The 13,096-nt window shown below is 39.3% G+C and overlaps 1 protein-coding gene across 5 annotated transcripts in view; it reads right to left on the bottom strand.

The window, feature by feature from the left end:
- Nucleotides 1-13,096, bottom strand: part of fbxo38 (F-box protein 38) — a 72,817-nt gene that overhangs the window by 27,899 nt on the left and 31,822 nt on the right. For all 5 annotated transcript variants that reach the window (XR_007248843.1, XM_048543917.2, XM_048543918.2 and 2 more), the window contains 5 exons: nucleotides 10,302-10,444; nucleotides 9,412-9,598; nucleotides 6,616-6,726; nucleotides 1,639-1,821; nucleotides 91-855 (listed from right to left, as the gene is read on the bottom strand). Coding sequence is in view for 4 of the 5 variants with exons in the window: in XM_048543917.2 (XP_048399874.1) it covers nucleotides 91-855; nucleotides 1,639-1,821; nucleotides 6,616-6,726; nucleotides 9,412-9,598; nucleotides 10,302-10,444 (1,389 nt within the window). In the remaining variant the exon portion in view is untranslated. The remainder of the gene's footprint in view (nucleotides 1-90; nucleotides 856-1,638; nucleotides 1,822-6,615; nucleotides 6,727-9,411; nucleotides 9,599-10,301; nucleotides 10,445-13,096) is intronic.

Raw genomic sequence — 13,096 nt, 5'->3', positions numbered from 1 at the left:
ATTTTACCTTGAAATTATTACCACACACTACTATAGCTACTATTCAGAATTATATGTTACAAAATATTTACAATCACACATGCTGTTTACCTGGCTCTGTGATCAATGGGACCTGGCTATATTTACTACTTGCTCTTGTCACAGGTCTGCGAGGATAGCCTTCATGTTGGGTCCCGTTAACGCATGGAAGATGATTAGAATTCTCTGCATCTCTGGTACCGTCAATGCAAGTCCTCCCATTACTAATGCTTACTTGTCCTTGTGCACAAGTGGAAGATGTCCTTTGTGAAAATTCTGAGTTAGTTGAGTCTGTGCTGCAATATTCATTTAAATCACAGTTTCCGGACGACCTGCTTGTGGAAGGCTTATCTGCTTCAGAGCATTCACCTGTCCTGCTTTCATTTACCTGAGGAGATGTGTTGCAGATGCAGCCAGTATGAGCTGAACTATTCCTCGCATTTCTTTCATTACTACCAGAGGAATCTCCAACTGCATTTGAAGTACATGAACAGGCATGAATCCCACTATCAGGGTGTGATGAATATGTTGGACTGCAATGCCTGCAGCCACCATTTACAGGAGCTGTTCTGTCAGATTCTATATAAGGAGGAGACACAACAGTGCTCGTGTTGGTTGTTTTTAAAGCAGAACAGGTTCCCGTTCCAGAAGAAACATCTTTGCTCCGATTTCTTTCTGGGGCATCACTTGCTGCTTTCATATCAGCCTTTATCTGCTCACTGGTCACCTGGCAACCTTTCTCACAACTGCTTTCTTCTGCTTGCGATGGTGTTAACAGGCCTGATTGATTAATTGGGCTCTTCTTCCGTAGTGGGGCCTTGCCTTTACCACAAATACCTGTACAATAAAATAGCAAGAGTCTAAGAAACAAATCATATGAGCATCTTGTCAAACTTATTTCAAATCTTGTATATAGAGATTCTTATGTTTGTAAAAATAACACTTAGGGAGTAAAACAAGCCGATATCCATCACAAGTGAGTGGAAAGGGAATTTAAAAATAAAAATCAGCAAAAATACTTCCTCTGAAACTGAAAAAAATCTTCAGATGCGCTTTAGAAAAATAAATATGGGACAAAATACCAAAGTTCAAAATGAAAAGTTGGTAAATTAAACTCCAGCTGGACTTTAAAAAGAGTGCTTGTTAGACACTATCAAAAAGATCTTTCTAATTTGATAGAATGCCTTTTTTGCAAATGGAAGACTATTTCTGGTACATATGCCAAAATGGAAACACCAGTTTTCTATGAAACGGAAATGCATTTTACTGATTACATACAATATTATATGTTTAACATAAGCAGATTTTGACTTCAAACTAGTAGTCTTTTAAGTTAAAGGTTTTTCCATTCAGACACGTAACAAGTGAATTGTTACATAAACATTTCTCACTAGGGATAGGATCCATTCAGATCAGATTTACCATCTCTTCTTTCTTCCGCTCCCCCCCCAAAAAAAATCAACCTATTCAAGAATGCTATTATGCACCTCTGGAACAGGTGGAACTTGAACCTGGGACCTGGGACCTTCTGTTCCAGGGGTGGGGACACCACTAATGTTGCACAGGAGATTTACATATGTTTACATATATTGTGCTCTGTGTATCAACCGCAGGACTCACCAGAACTTTCACAAAGCATTGGCGTAGCTTTCCTTTTTTCATCGCCGTCAGAATAATTATCCCCAGTATCATTCCCATTCAGAGTCCCAGAAGTCTCCATGCTATATTCATCCTCGTCTTCACTATCTGAATCATGTACCATCACTGGGTTTACTTTCACGGTTGGTTGAAGCCCACTTGGTCCTAAACAAATGTCATACACTGCTCACACCAGAAGTACACAAATACAGACCAATTTCAAAACATTTAGTTTCAGTCCTGTGTTAACAATACAGTTCTCACTTGTATAGCACCTTAACTGCCTTTCCCAAAGTGCTTCACAGAAAAAAATTATTTTAAGTAGCAACTTGCATTTGTAATAGTACCTTTAAATGGCCTAAATCATCCCAAGTTATTATCAAACAAATGTGACATAGGACACACATGATAACAGGTGATTGAAAGGTTTGATTGAAGAGTATAAGTTTGTCTTAAACAGCACAGAACGTCAAAGCTTTAGGATGGGATGACAGCAGTTAAACAATTAAAATAAAATCAAAACTGGAGTTGAAGGGATTGGGATGGGATGGGGTGGGGTAGGTGGGAATAGTGGTAGAGAAGTCGGAGGGGGAGGAGAATGGAGGAAGCAAGAGAGCATGAGAACGAGAGAGCAAGCTGCAGTAACTTATTTAAAAGCGGGAATTACAATTAGAATGTAGGCATTGCTGGACCAGGAGCTAATTTAGGTCAAAACTTTTGGGAGTTATGAACATATGAGACTTTGTTTACATTTTTCCTGTACAAAAATGCAATTCACATTTGCAAACACCTCCTTTACTTAATATTTGCTCATAGCATTAATAGCAGAATTAGCATTTGTCGGTCATAACTTTCAGAAAAAGCAGTGGTCAGCACCCTTTAAGAAGAACTGCAGTCCAACGAGGTACACATTCAGTTTTGTTTGGGAGAGTTCTGGGATTTTTGAATCAATGTGGAATTCTCTGCCAAAGAAAGTATATGAGACCAAAACAGTGGATGTTTTCAAGGAGTTTGTTGTAGTTCTTCCGTTATGGGGAGAAAGCAGGAATAGGATACTGAGTTGGATGATCATATTAAATGGCTGAGCAGATTCAAAGGGCTGAATGGCCTACTCCTATTTTCTGTATTTCAATGATGAAAGAACAGCAATTACATATCAAGTTAAAATGATGTGCAGATTGCAGGGAACCTGCTATTGGTGGCATTCACATGCATCTCCTCAGGTAGCAGTCCATGCTCAAAACAAAGAGTCAGTCAATATCCAGTCTTTGATTGCTAAGGGCAGGAACATTCAAATGACAAGTCTCAAGCAATGACTACCTTCAAGAAGAGAGACCGAGTGTCTAACCACATTCTCTAGATATGCAATGGGCATTCCATTGCTGAATTTCCAACTATTAATATCTTGGGGATTACCATTGGTCAGAAACTGAAATAGATGAGCCATATAAATGTTGTGGCTATAAAAGCTGGTCAAAGGTTTGGATTCCTGCAGTAATTAGCTCATCTTCTGACTCCCCAAAATCTGCCCACCATATTCAAGGTACAAGTCAGTAGTGTAAAGGAATACTCCCAACATGCATGGATGAGTAAAGCTTCATAACACTCAAAAATTGCTATCATCCAGGACAAAGTAGTTTGCTGGATTGGCATCTCACACTCAAACATTTACTCCCTCCAGCACTAACAGAGCACAGCAGTCTATAACGTTGACCAAACACTCACCAAAGCTCCTAAGACAGAACCTTTCAAGCCCACAACCAATCCCATGTAGAAAGACAGGGACAGCAGATACATGGGAATACTATCACTTGCAAGTTTTCTTTCAAAGCAGTATCCTGGTTTACAGCTGTATCACTCCTCCTACAATAGTTACTTGGTCAACATCCCAGAACTTGCTTCCTAGTAGCAACGTGGGTGTCGTGCATCAAAAACTGCCGTTCAAAACAGCAGCTCACCACTCTTCTTTCATCAGAGCAAATAGGGATCAGCAAAATAAATGGTGGGCCAGTCAACAAATCCCACATCTCTGAATGAATCGAAAAAAAACAAATAGTCAGGGCTGCATTTTCATAAGAACAGTGCAGTCCCCACTCCAAACAATGCAGCAACTGCTAAATACATCTGAGTGTTAATTTGGAGAGGTGGTGGCCAAGGTGGTTTTGCCTTCTGCAGGTGCTGTTACCATTGACAGTTTGGCAGAAATGTCTTTGATGACTTGGCCATTTCAGTTAGTAGTGCTGCTGTGCAAATCGCAATGGTGGACATTAGAAGTCTCCTACCAAGAGTATATTCTGTGCCCTTGCTATGTCCAGCACTACTTCTAAGTTGTGATCACCATGAAAGAGTACTGATGCATCAACTAAGGAGGGCAGTAGGTGACAGTCAGTAAGTTTGCTTATCCATAGCTGAGTTGTTGCCGAGAGACTTCATCGGGTCTAGGGGCTACACTAAGGGTTCAAAGGACAACTCTTGCAGAATCTCAGAATTGTTATAATACAGATGATCATTTGGCCCATTGTGCCCATATTGGCTCTTCAAACTAACATTATTACCCACTGCCAATCTCCTATTTTATTCCCATACCCTTGCACACTATTTCTTTCCAAATAATCATTCAATGCCCTATTTAACACCTCAAATCATCCTGTCTCCACCACATTTTTAGGTAGTGCATGCTATACTACTTACTGTTTCTTTTCTCACATCATCCTTGCTTATTTTGCACATCACTTTAAATCTACATCTTTTCAGTCTTGTCCCTTTTATGAGCAGTAACAGCTTCTCCACACCTATTCTGTCCAATTTGCTCATGAATTTGCAAACCACAATCAAATCTTCTCTCAGCCTTCTTCTCTCCAAGAGAGACAGTTTCAACTGCTTCAATATATCCTCATGAATGAAGTTTCTCATTCCTGACCCCATTTGCGTAAATTGTTTCTGCTCTTCCTTCAACAAATTTACATCCTTCTGATAACGTGGCACCCACAACTAGATACAATACTCCTCGGCATTTGTTTTAAAATTGTAGCCCCAATTTTATACTATCTTTCAATGTTCTTCCTTTCAAAGTACACCACCTCATTTTTCTGAATTCAACCTCTTCGTCCACTTGTCAATGTTTATTTAGAGTTCAACACTGTCCTCCTCACAGTTTACAATTCGTCCAAGTTTCATGTGATCTGCAAACTTCAAAATTGGTCTCTGCACACCAAATTCAGACCATAACAAAACCTTTACTAATATATACCGCTCTACCACCAATGGTGGATCTGTCTTGCTGGTGGGAAAATGCTAGTAATAGGGGTGGCTGGTACATTTTCCATAAGGTACAATTTTATGAGTGAGATTGCATCTGGTTGCTATTTGACCAATTTGTGGGTCAACTTTCCTAATTTTGAAACAAGCTCTCAAATATTAGTTAGGATGACGTTGTAGAGCTGATTTGACAGAAATGCCTTTGTCTTCTCTGGTGCCTGTACCGATATTGAATGGTCCATCTGTTTTTTAATCTTCTAATGTAGATATGTTTCAAGATTCGCTTATGCAATTTTAATCAAGAGGCTTGGTTATCACAGAAACAAGATTGCTTTTTGTCAATGAGATTTGTTATCCTTTGATTAGAGGAAAGAACATTTGCTGGGATATCAGGAATATATATTACTTTAAGTAGAAACAGGGCATTTTTAATTCAGCCAGAAGAAAAAGGGATCCTTTTCTTAAAAAGGCATCGTTGAAGGGGGATTCATTTTCTTCATTCAGTTTCACTTCCCCTCAAAGTAACAAATTAAGAGTTATTCTACATTGATGGACTGGCTTATTTATATTTTCAGAATTATCCTAACCAGCCAACAAAAATTGAACCACTGCATTTTTCAGCCCAGAGTCAAACTACCTCTCCTGCAATTAACCTTACTTCAATGCCAACTTCCAATCAAACTGACTAACTCCACAGCAGAATCCACCTGCTAAATCTGGCAATAACCGTGCCGACCCCATATTCTTTCAAACATACCACTAAAACTATAATCTATATTCTTCCAGCCCTTCTATCCTGGGAAGTTACTTTTTTTTCCAGAGTAGGCTTACCCCATGTGTTATTTTTTAAAGTTATACCATGAACCCTCTGTAATGAGAGTTACAAATCCTAAAACATCCTTACTACCTGAAATCTGTTTATGTTAAATTTTATACATATTCAGTCAACAGAAAACATAAATGGGTACAGTTCCAAAAACACAAGAAACAACACCATTCAAGGTTAAAAAAACCTGCTTTAACTGGATTACCATGAAGGTATACCATTTCTTGGACAGTTAATTGTTTAATTTGTTTTGATATATTTTCTCCACCTTTGCAGAGGAAGGCTATAGATTCTCCTGTTCGCAGAGTACACCACAGGAGCCCACTTTTCTTGACAACAAACCCATACTCACGAATTCCATTCAACAGAAAATGACAGCAGGCGCAGGAGGATCAATATAAAGTTAGACTCTTACTTGGACATATATTTCTTCAGTCATGATCAAAATCTTGGAACTCCCCAACTAGCATCATTAGGGAAATATCTTCATCACAAAGACTGCATCATTCCCACCACTATCATTTTCTCAGGAATAACTGATGGACAATAAAACGTCCACTTTATTGATGATGCTTACGTCACATGAACAAATAAAACAAAAAATCACATGAAAACAAAGTAACTAATCCAATGATTGTCATTTCCTCTCACCTACCCTTACTGCAGCTATGGTTTGAAACATGCCTTCAAGTAACCAAAGGAAAGACAGAATTGGTACTACTGTGCTTCCTCGCAAGTATAAACATTTCTACCAAATGGAACCTTTCAAGATTATACACGCTAAGTTTTGCAATGTAATCACAGAGATACACCTCAGCATAGTAATAAGATAAGGCTTTTGTCAATAAATCCAACTTTATTACAGCACACTTTACCTGCTTGTTCTTCATCTATATCCATGGGTGTCACAGAATGCCCACTATTCTGGTCAGAGTTACATTCAGCCCCATTAGGTCTACTTTCTTGGACAGCTTCAAGTCCTTGATCTGAAACAGCAAAATACCTACAAATGATTAAAACATCTAAAAATAAAATCATGGAATGAACAAGCATCATGAATAAAGCTCCACTGCAATACTTGAAAAATTTCAGTGAAAACAAAGCTGCAATTTATTTACACAATAGTCAGCATTAAGCCTCATCTGATGCTGCTAATGTATCACCCCTGAAACAATAATATTTTTGTTTTGTTGTATAGAACTTGAATGCTGCTGAAGACAGACCTTTTTACAAAGTTTTTTTTGTCTTGCACTCATCAGGGCAACTCACAGGAACACCAAAGTTAAGAGAAACCAACATTTAGAGTGTGCGAGAAAAGACTGGTTAGCAAGTGGACTTTGACTGGTAATAAGTGCTCTCATGAAGAATACACCAATTTATTATAAACCTGGCTCCACAGGTCAACATACATGCCAGGGTTCCTGCAACTCCATGTGATAGAAGGCTGACCTTATTGCAACATTACAAATAGGAGCAGAGTAATTATTTCACCATACAAGTAAAATGCTGAAATAGCACACATCAAAGCTAAGCTGTGGGATAATGGCTACCCTGCTTAGATTATTCCTACATAACGTTGTGACTGGGTCAGGCCTATGGTCGTGTCTTTAGGTCCTGAAAAGTATTCAATTTATATCACACTATTTTGGAGGGATAAGGCATCTCGGAGGGTTGAGCAACATATGATGCTGCTTCTATGCAGTAACAACACAATGATACTTGCCATTAACAGGATGCAGCCATCAGCCATAGACATTCTACCTATCACAAATTAATAATGTAGTATATGAATTTTCAGTGCTCGTGTGATCCTAGGTACACAGACATTCCAGACAGCATGTCTTGGCACAACAAGCAAGGAACTAACCACACCCAACTAGACTGTTTCTATACAGCTCATTACACTGGGTCCAACGTTAGATTATACTTCTGCAACTTGACAGTATTTCCAACAGACTCCTGTTTGGGTGAAAAAGTTTAACCAATTTAAGATATCAATTAGGTTTGAGGTGTGATGCACCTGGTTGCAGTGAACATAATGTATATTAATACACAGGGCCTATTTGGACAGATAGATGATGATGCGTAGAGTACCCATTTCAATGTAACAAAATTGGTGACGGCAATTCTCTGGTTCATTCATCACTGCCTTCACTAGTCAACGTGCCTTGCTTAAAGTTTGACAGCTAACTGCCAAGCTTCCTTAATCAGTAGATTAGAATCATACAACCCCTTTCATGCAGAAAGCGGCCATCTAGCCCACAAGTCTGCAACAACCACCAGAACAGCTTCTCACCCCATTCTTGTAACTCTGCATTGCATTTATACCTTGGCTAACCCTGGTAATCTGAACATCCCTGGATGCCTATGGGGCAATTTTTAGCATTGCCACTCACCTAACCTCCATATCTTTGAACTCTACATGGAAATCAGAGCAGCCAGAGGGGAGGAAACAGACATAAGGAGGATGTGCAAACTCCACACAGATAGTTGCCTAAGGCTGAACTCAAACTCTGGTCCCTAGCACTTAGGCTGCAGTGCCAACCTCTGTGCTGCCCTGGTCCTGGTTCAGCCTTCATGGCAAAGCATCTATTAATCAGAGACCACTTGCGAACCGATCAGGCACTCTTCTCTCAAAGTATAAACATTACTTTCCCTTTACTTTGGTATCTCTGAAAACTGTCCTGCTGAATGGAAGATGAAAGCTTTGATGAAATTCACCAAACACCCTCAGACAGCACCTTCCAAACCCAGGATCACTTCCATCTAGGAGGACAAGGGGAGCGGACATACTACCACCTTCAAATTCCTCTTCAAGCCACTCATCATCCTGACTTGGAAATATATCGCTGTTCCTTCATGGTCATTGGGTCAAAATTTTAAAACTCTCTCCCTTGTGAGTCAACCCACAGCAGATAGACTGTAGCAGTTCAAGAAGGCAGCTCACCACCATCTTCTCAAGGGCAACAAGGGACGGGTAATAAATGCTAGCCAGCCAATGATGCCTACATTCCACAAAATCAATTTTAAAAACTATGTGCATTTATTTCCCCCTTGCAATACTCAAATAAGGCATTTCCTGAATTTCTTAATGATTCAAAATCTTCTTTACATATCTTGGTTATCTAAATTACAAAAATGGAAGAAAAACTATGCCAGCAGCAGACAAATTTTACAGACCAGAAGAAAAAAAAAAGTGGCAGAAGCCTGAAAGAAGGGGTCACTAACTAATTTTCAGAATTTGGCAAGATGAAGGAAGATAAGGAGAAACATTTTTCAAACTATAACTCAGTGAGGTAACTTTCTGCAATACAATAAAAAAATCCTAGTATCTCATTAGTTCCTTGCCAACTTCAAGAATATTGTCAAACATATTACCACAGCATGCTAATTAATTTAAACAATTCTCATAGGTCTCCATTTAGTTTCTCTTAAATAGGAATGACTAGTTTTTTTCTTGCAGAGGAAATCTCCATAATATATGTCGGTTTGGACTTTGCATAGAAAGTTTTCACAGTTTTATCAGGTGCTAAATAACTTTTTAAAAAAATAAAAGTAAAGCTCACAACACAAATCTAACATACAAGAGGACTGTTGATTAAAAAGGGTGAACACCATAGGTATTATAAATAGAGAAGCTCTGAATGTCTTTAAAGACATTAAAAACTTACCATTCACTGGGTTTGGCAAGTCAGGAACTCCTCTCTCTTGTCGGGCATCATTCTCCTCATTATTGTTATTATTGATATTGGCGTGATTATTTTGGTTATCATTATCATTGTTGGAATTCTGATTGCTAACAAGAGCAGAAGAAACACCAATTCCTGTGCCAGCACTCAATCCTACACGAGCACAGCCCTGATGTGATAGATAAGCATTACAGTGATTTTACAACCAATATTTTAAAGTTTCATCATTGCACTAGGGTAATGCAACTTACAAAAGCACCATAATAACATTGACCAGTCAATGTGGCACACTTCACTGATTATAATTCATTGTAAGTCAAATATTTTTCACTCAACACACATAGTAGCTTGCACAAAATGCAATTCAGAAGGTTCAAAACCAGTCCCACATTATCATAATTGGTGAAGGAGGATTTTAGTGAAGTTCACATTGTTCAACTTATTGGCAAATTCCTTTCTTTCTCTCGCTCACTTCTTCCAATGAAACAAAATACCCATAAGCTCAGATATCTCATAACGAGAGTGAATAATGACATCCTGGTGACCTTGCAGCTGGATGTCACTATTACTTTTCTCCCTTCTACTCCCACCCTGCAAAAATCTGCTTGGGTGAATCATTCTTTCTCAAGATACTCCCCCAAAGGGTATGGCTGAAGACTAATGACAGTATCAGTTGTTCAGTAGATAAGACAGTGGAAAATCCATGTCTCAAATTGATAATGTGTTAGCACATAAGTTTCTTATGAGTCAAGACATCCAAACAGTGCATGCAGGAGTTTCAATCAAAAAAAGGGCATCAAGGTTATAAACAATAATGCTAGAAATTTATAGGTATTGTCAAAATCCTCTTTTTTGCAAAGTCCAAGTCACACCTTTGGAGGCTCCCGGAACATCTGATCCAATGAAATGAACTCCAAGCTTGGTAGCATTTCTACAAATTGACTGAATGACTCTAGCTTGATTGCATGACAACGAACAAGTGTAAGATCCACCAGGCGACTCCATCGTGAATGGTCTACAAAATATGGGAATAAGATCACATTATATTTAGAATATATTTGTAGTCCTTTTCCTAATGTAACAGCAAGTTGTTTCAACTGCTTTGCTTTGAGCTTCCCCTCTCAATGGACTTTTAAAAACTATAGGGACTTGATATAATTCAAATATCCTCTTCTGCACTGAAAAGTTATAATAAAATTGTTTCACATCATATGACTTGAAGACTGTTCACAATTTTCAACGCAGTAATGAGACAATACTGCATTGAGAAAGGATGGAAGTTGGAGGTCAGCACTTAATGACGAGCTTTTCTGTCAGAGAAGTTGTAAAAGCGCCTTGTCAAGCTGGCTATTTATTAGTCATTTTCACTGCTTCTTACTAAACTTAAGTTGAGGAAATTCACTACATTTGACACCATTGATTATAACCTGAACGTAACTCCCTCTTCTCCTAGCGAGTAGAAAGTCCGACGAGAGGGGATGGAGGGGACAGCTGCGGAAGGGTGGGGTGAGATGCTGGAACGAATTTACAACAGATGCTCTTTAGAATTATAAAAACGGCATCAAGTTCCTGAAAGAGAAATGAGGATAGCGAAAAATCGACAGAAATCAAAAAATTAGTGGGCAGCTAAAGAAAAGACTTTTTAGATTTTCAAAGTGTATTAGGGCTAAGGGACAACCAGGGAAAGACAGGGGTTATTATGGATCAAATGGCAATGCGTGTAGAGCCGAATAACATTGCTGAGGTTCTAAATGAATATTCACAATAGAGAAGGATAATGTAGGCATACAAATCAGAGGGACTGAGATATACTTCAATGAATTAGCAAAGCAAGAGTCAGATAGTGAGACAGTGAGAAAAAGAGACAGCATGCAAGAACAAGAGGGTATTATGGTTTTAGAAGGCCTGAAAGTGACAAATCCCCAGGCCCAGATGAAATGAATCCCAGGCTGCTGTAGGAAGAAAGGGAGAAGAATGCAGGGGCTTTGATATTAATTTTTCAAATCATTTCTGGTCACAGGAGGACAGCTAATGACAGACCGTTAAGTAAGAAGTGCGATAAGGATACATGAGACAACTACAGACCAGGGAGTCTAATATCAGTGACATGGAAATTATTGGGGAAACTTCTGAGGGACAGAATTAGTCACCACTTGTACAGGCAAAGATTTATCAACTATAATCACCATAGCTTTGTCAGGGGAAGATGCCTAACAGATCTGAAATAACTAGTTGTGCAAATGAGGGTAGGGCAGTTAATGCAGTCCACACGGATCTCAGTTAGGTTTTTGACAAGGAATTGCATGGTAAATTGGTTGGAAAGCTAAAAGCCCATGGAATCCATGACAATTTGACAAATTGGATCCAGAACAGGGAGGTGTCAATCTAGCAAGACTGTTGTTGGACTGTTAATCCAGACATGTAGGTAATGTTTTGGAGATGTGGGGGTGTGAATCCTGCCACAGCTGATGGCAGAATTTGAATTCAATTAAAAAGAAAACTCACTGCAATTAAATAGTCCAACGATAACCACAAATCCATTGTCAATTGTCAGGAAAAACCCATCTGGTTCACTACTGTCCTTTAGGGAAAGAAACTGCCATCCTTACCTAGTCTGGTCTCCAAGTGAGTCCAGACCCACAGCCTTGTGGTTGACCCTCATCACAAAGCTATGGTGATTATAGTTGATAAATCTTTGCCTGTACAAGTGGAGACTAATTCTGGACAATTAGGGATGGCCAATAAATGTTGCCTAGCCAGCACCGCTCTCATCCCATGAATGAATGTAAAAAAACAACTGGTTTACTGGCAATAAGAAGAAAGTGATGGTCGAAGGTCATTGTGTGACTGGAACCATGTGTCATACCTATGTTCAGTGCTGGGCCCCTTGAGTTTTTTTTTGGTGTACGTTAATGATCTACATATAAACATAGGAGGTAGAGTGTACGGAAAGGGTCAGGAATCTAACTTCGGGCATAGCAGATAAGGGGACAACTATGAGAGGGGGGCAGTCTACACAGAACTGAGGTTGCTGTACTTTAATGCATGTAGTATATGAAACAAGGTAAATGAGATTGTGAAGATTTAAATTGGCAGGTACAATGTTGCGGATATCGCACAGATGTAGTTGCAAGGGGCTGAGGGCTGGGAACTAAATAATAGAAGGAAATGCACCCTATCAAAAGGACAGGCAGATGGGTCAGTTGGGGGGAGGGGGGGTGCAGGGCTGCCTTATTATTAAGTAATTAAAACTAAATTGATAACAAGTGAGAGAGTCAGAAGGCGTCGAATTTGTGAGGGTAGAGTTGAAGAATTGCAAAGGAAAAAGACCCTGATGGGGAGTGGTGTACAGGCCTCCCGGCAGTAGTCAGGATGTGGAGAATAAATCAGGAGATCAAAAGTCATGTAAGAAATGTACTATTACAATAATCATGGGGTACTTCAGTATACAGGTGGACTGGGAAAATCAGGTTACAAATCTCAAGGAGAGAGATTTGTGGAATGTCAATGAGATGGCTTTCTGGAGCAGCTTGGAGTAGAACTCATGAGGAAACAAGCAGTTCTGGATTTGGTAATGCGTAATGTGGTGAAGATCAGAGGAAAGTCAAAGGATTGGGAAGCCTTTAAAAACCAGTAAAGCTGAAAAAGCAATAAGGGGGGGGGGGAG

This window comes from Stegostoma tigrinum, chromosome 13, assembly GCF_030684315.1.
Source record: "Stegostoma tigrinum isolate sSteTig4 chromosome 13, sSteTig4.hap1, whole genome shotgun sequence".
NCBI classification, from domain to species: domain Eukaryota; kingdom Metazoa; phylum Chordata; class Chondrichthyes; order Orectolobiformes; family Stegostomatidae; genus Stegostoma; species Stegostoma tigrinum.
Note: the sequence above shows the minus strand (reverse complement) of the source record. Positions and strands in the feature narration are given on the sequence as shown.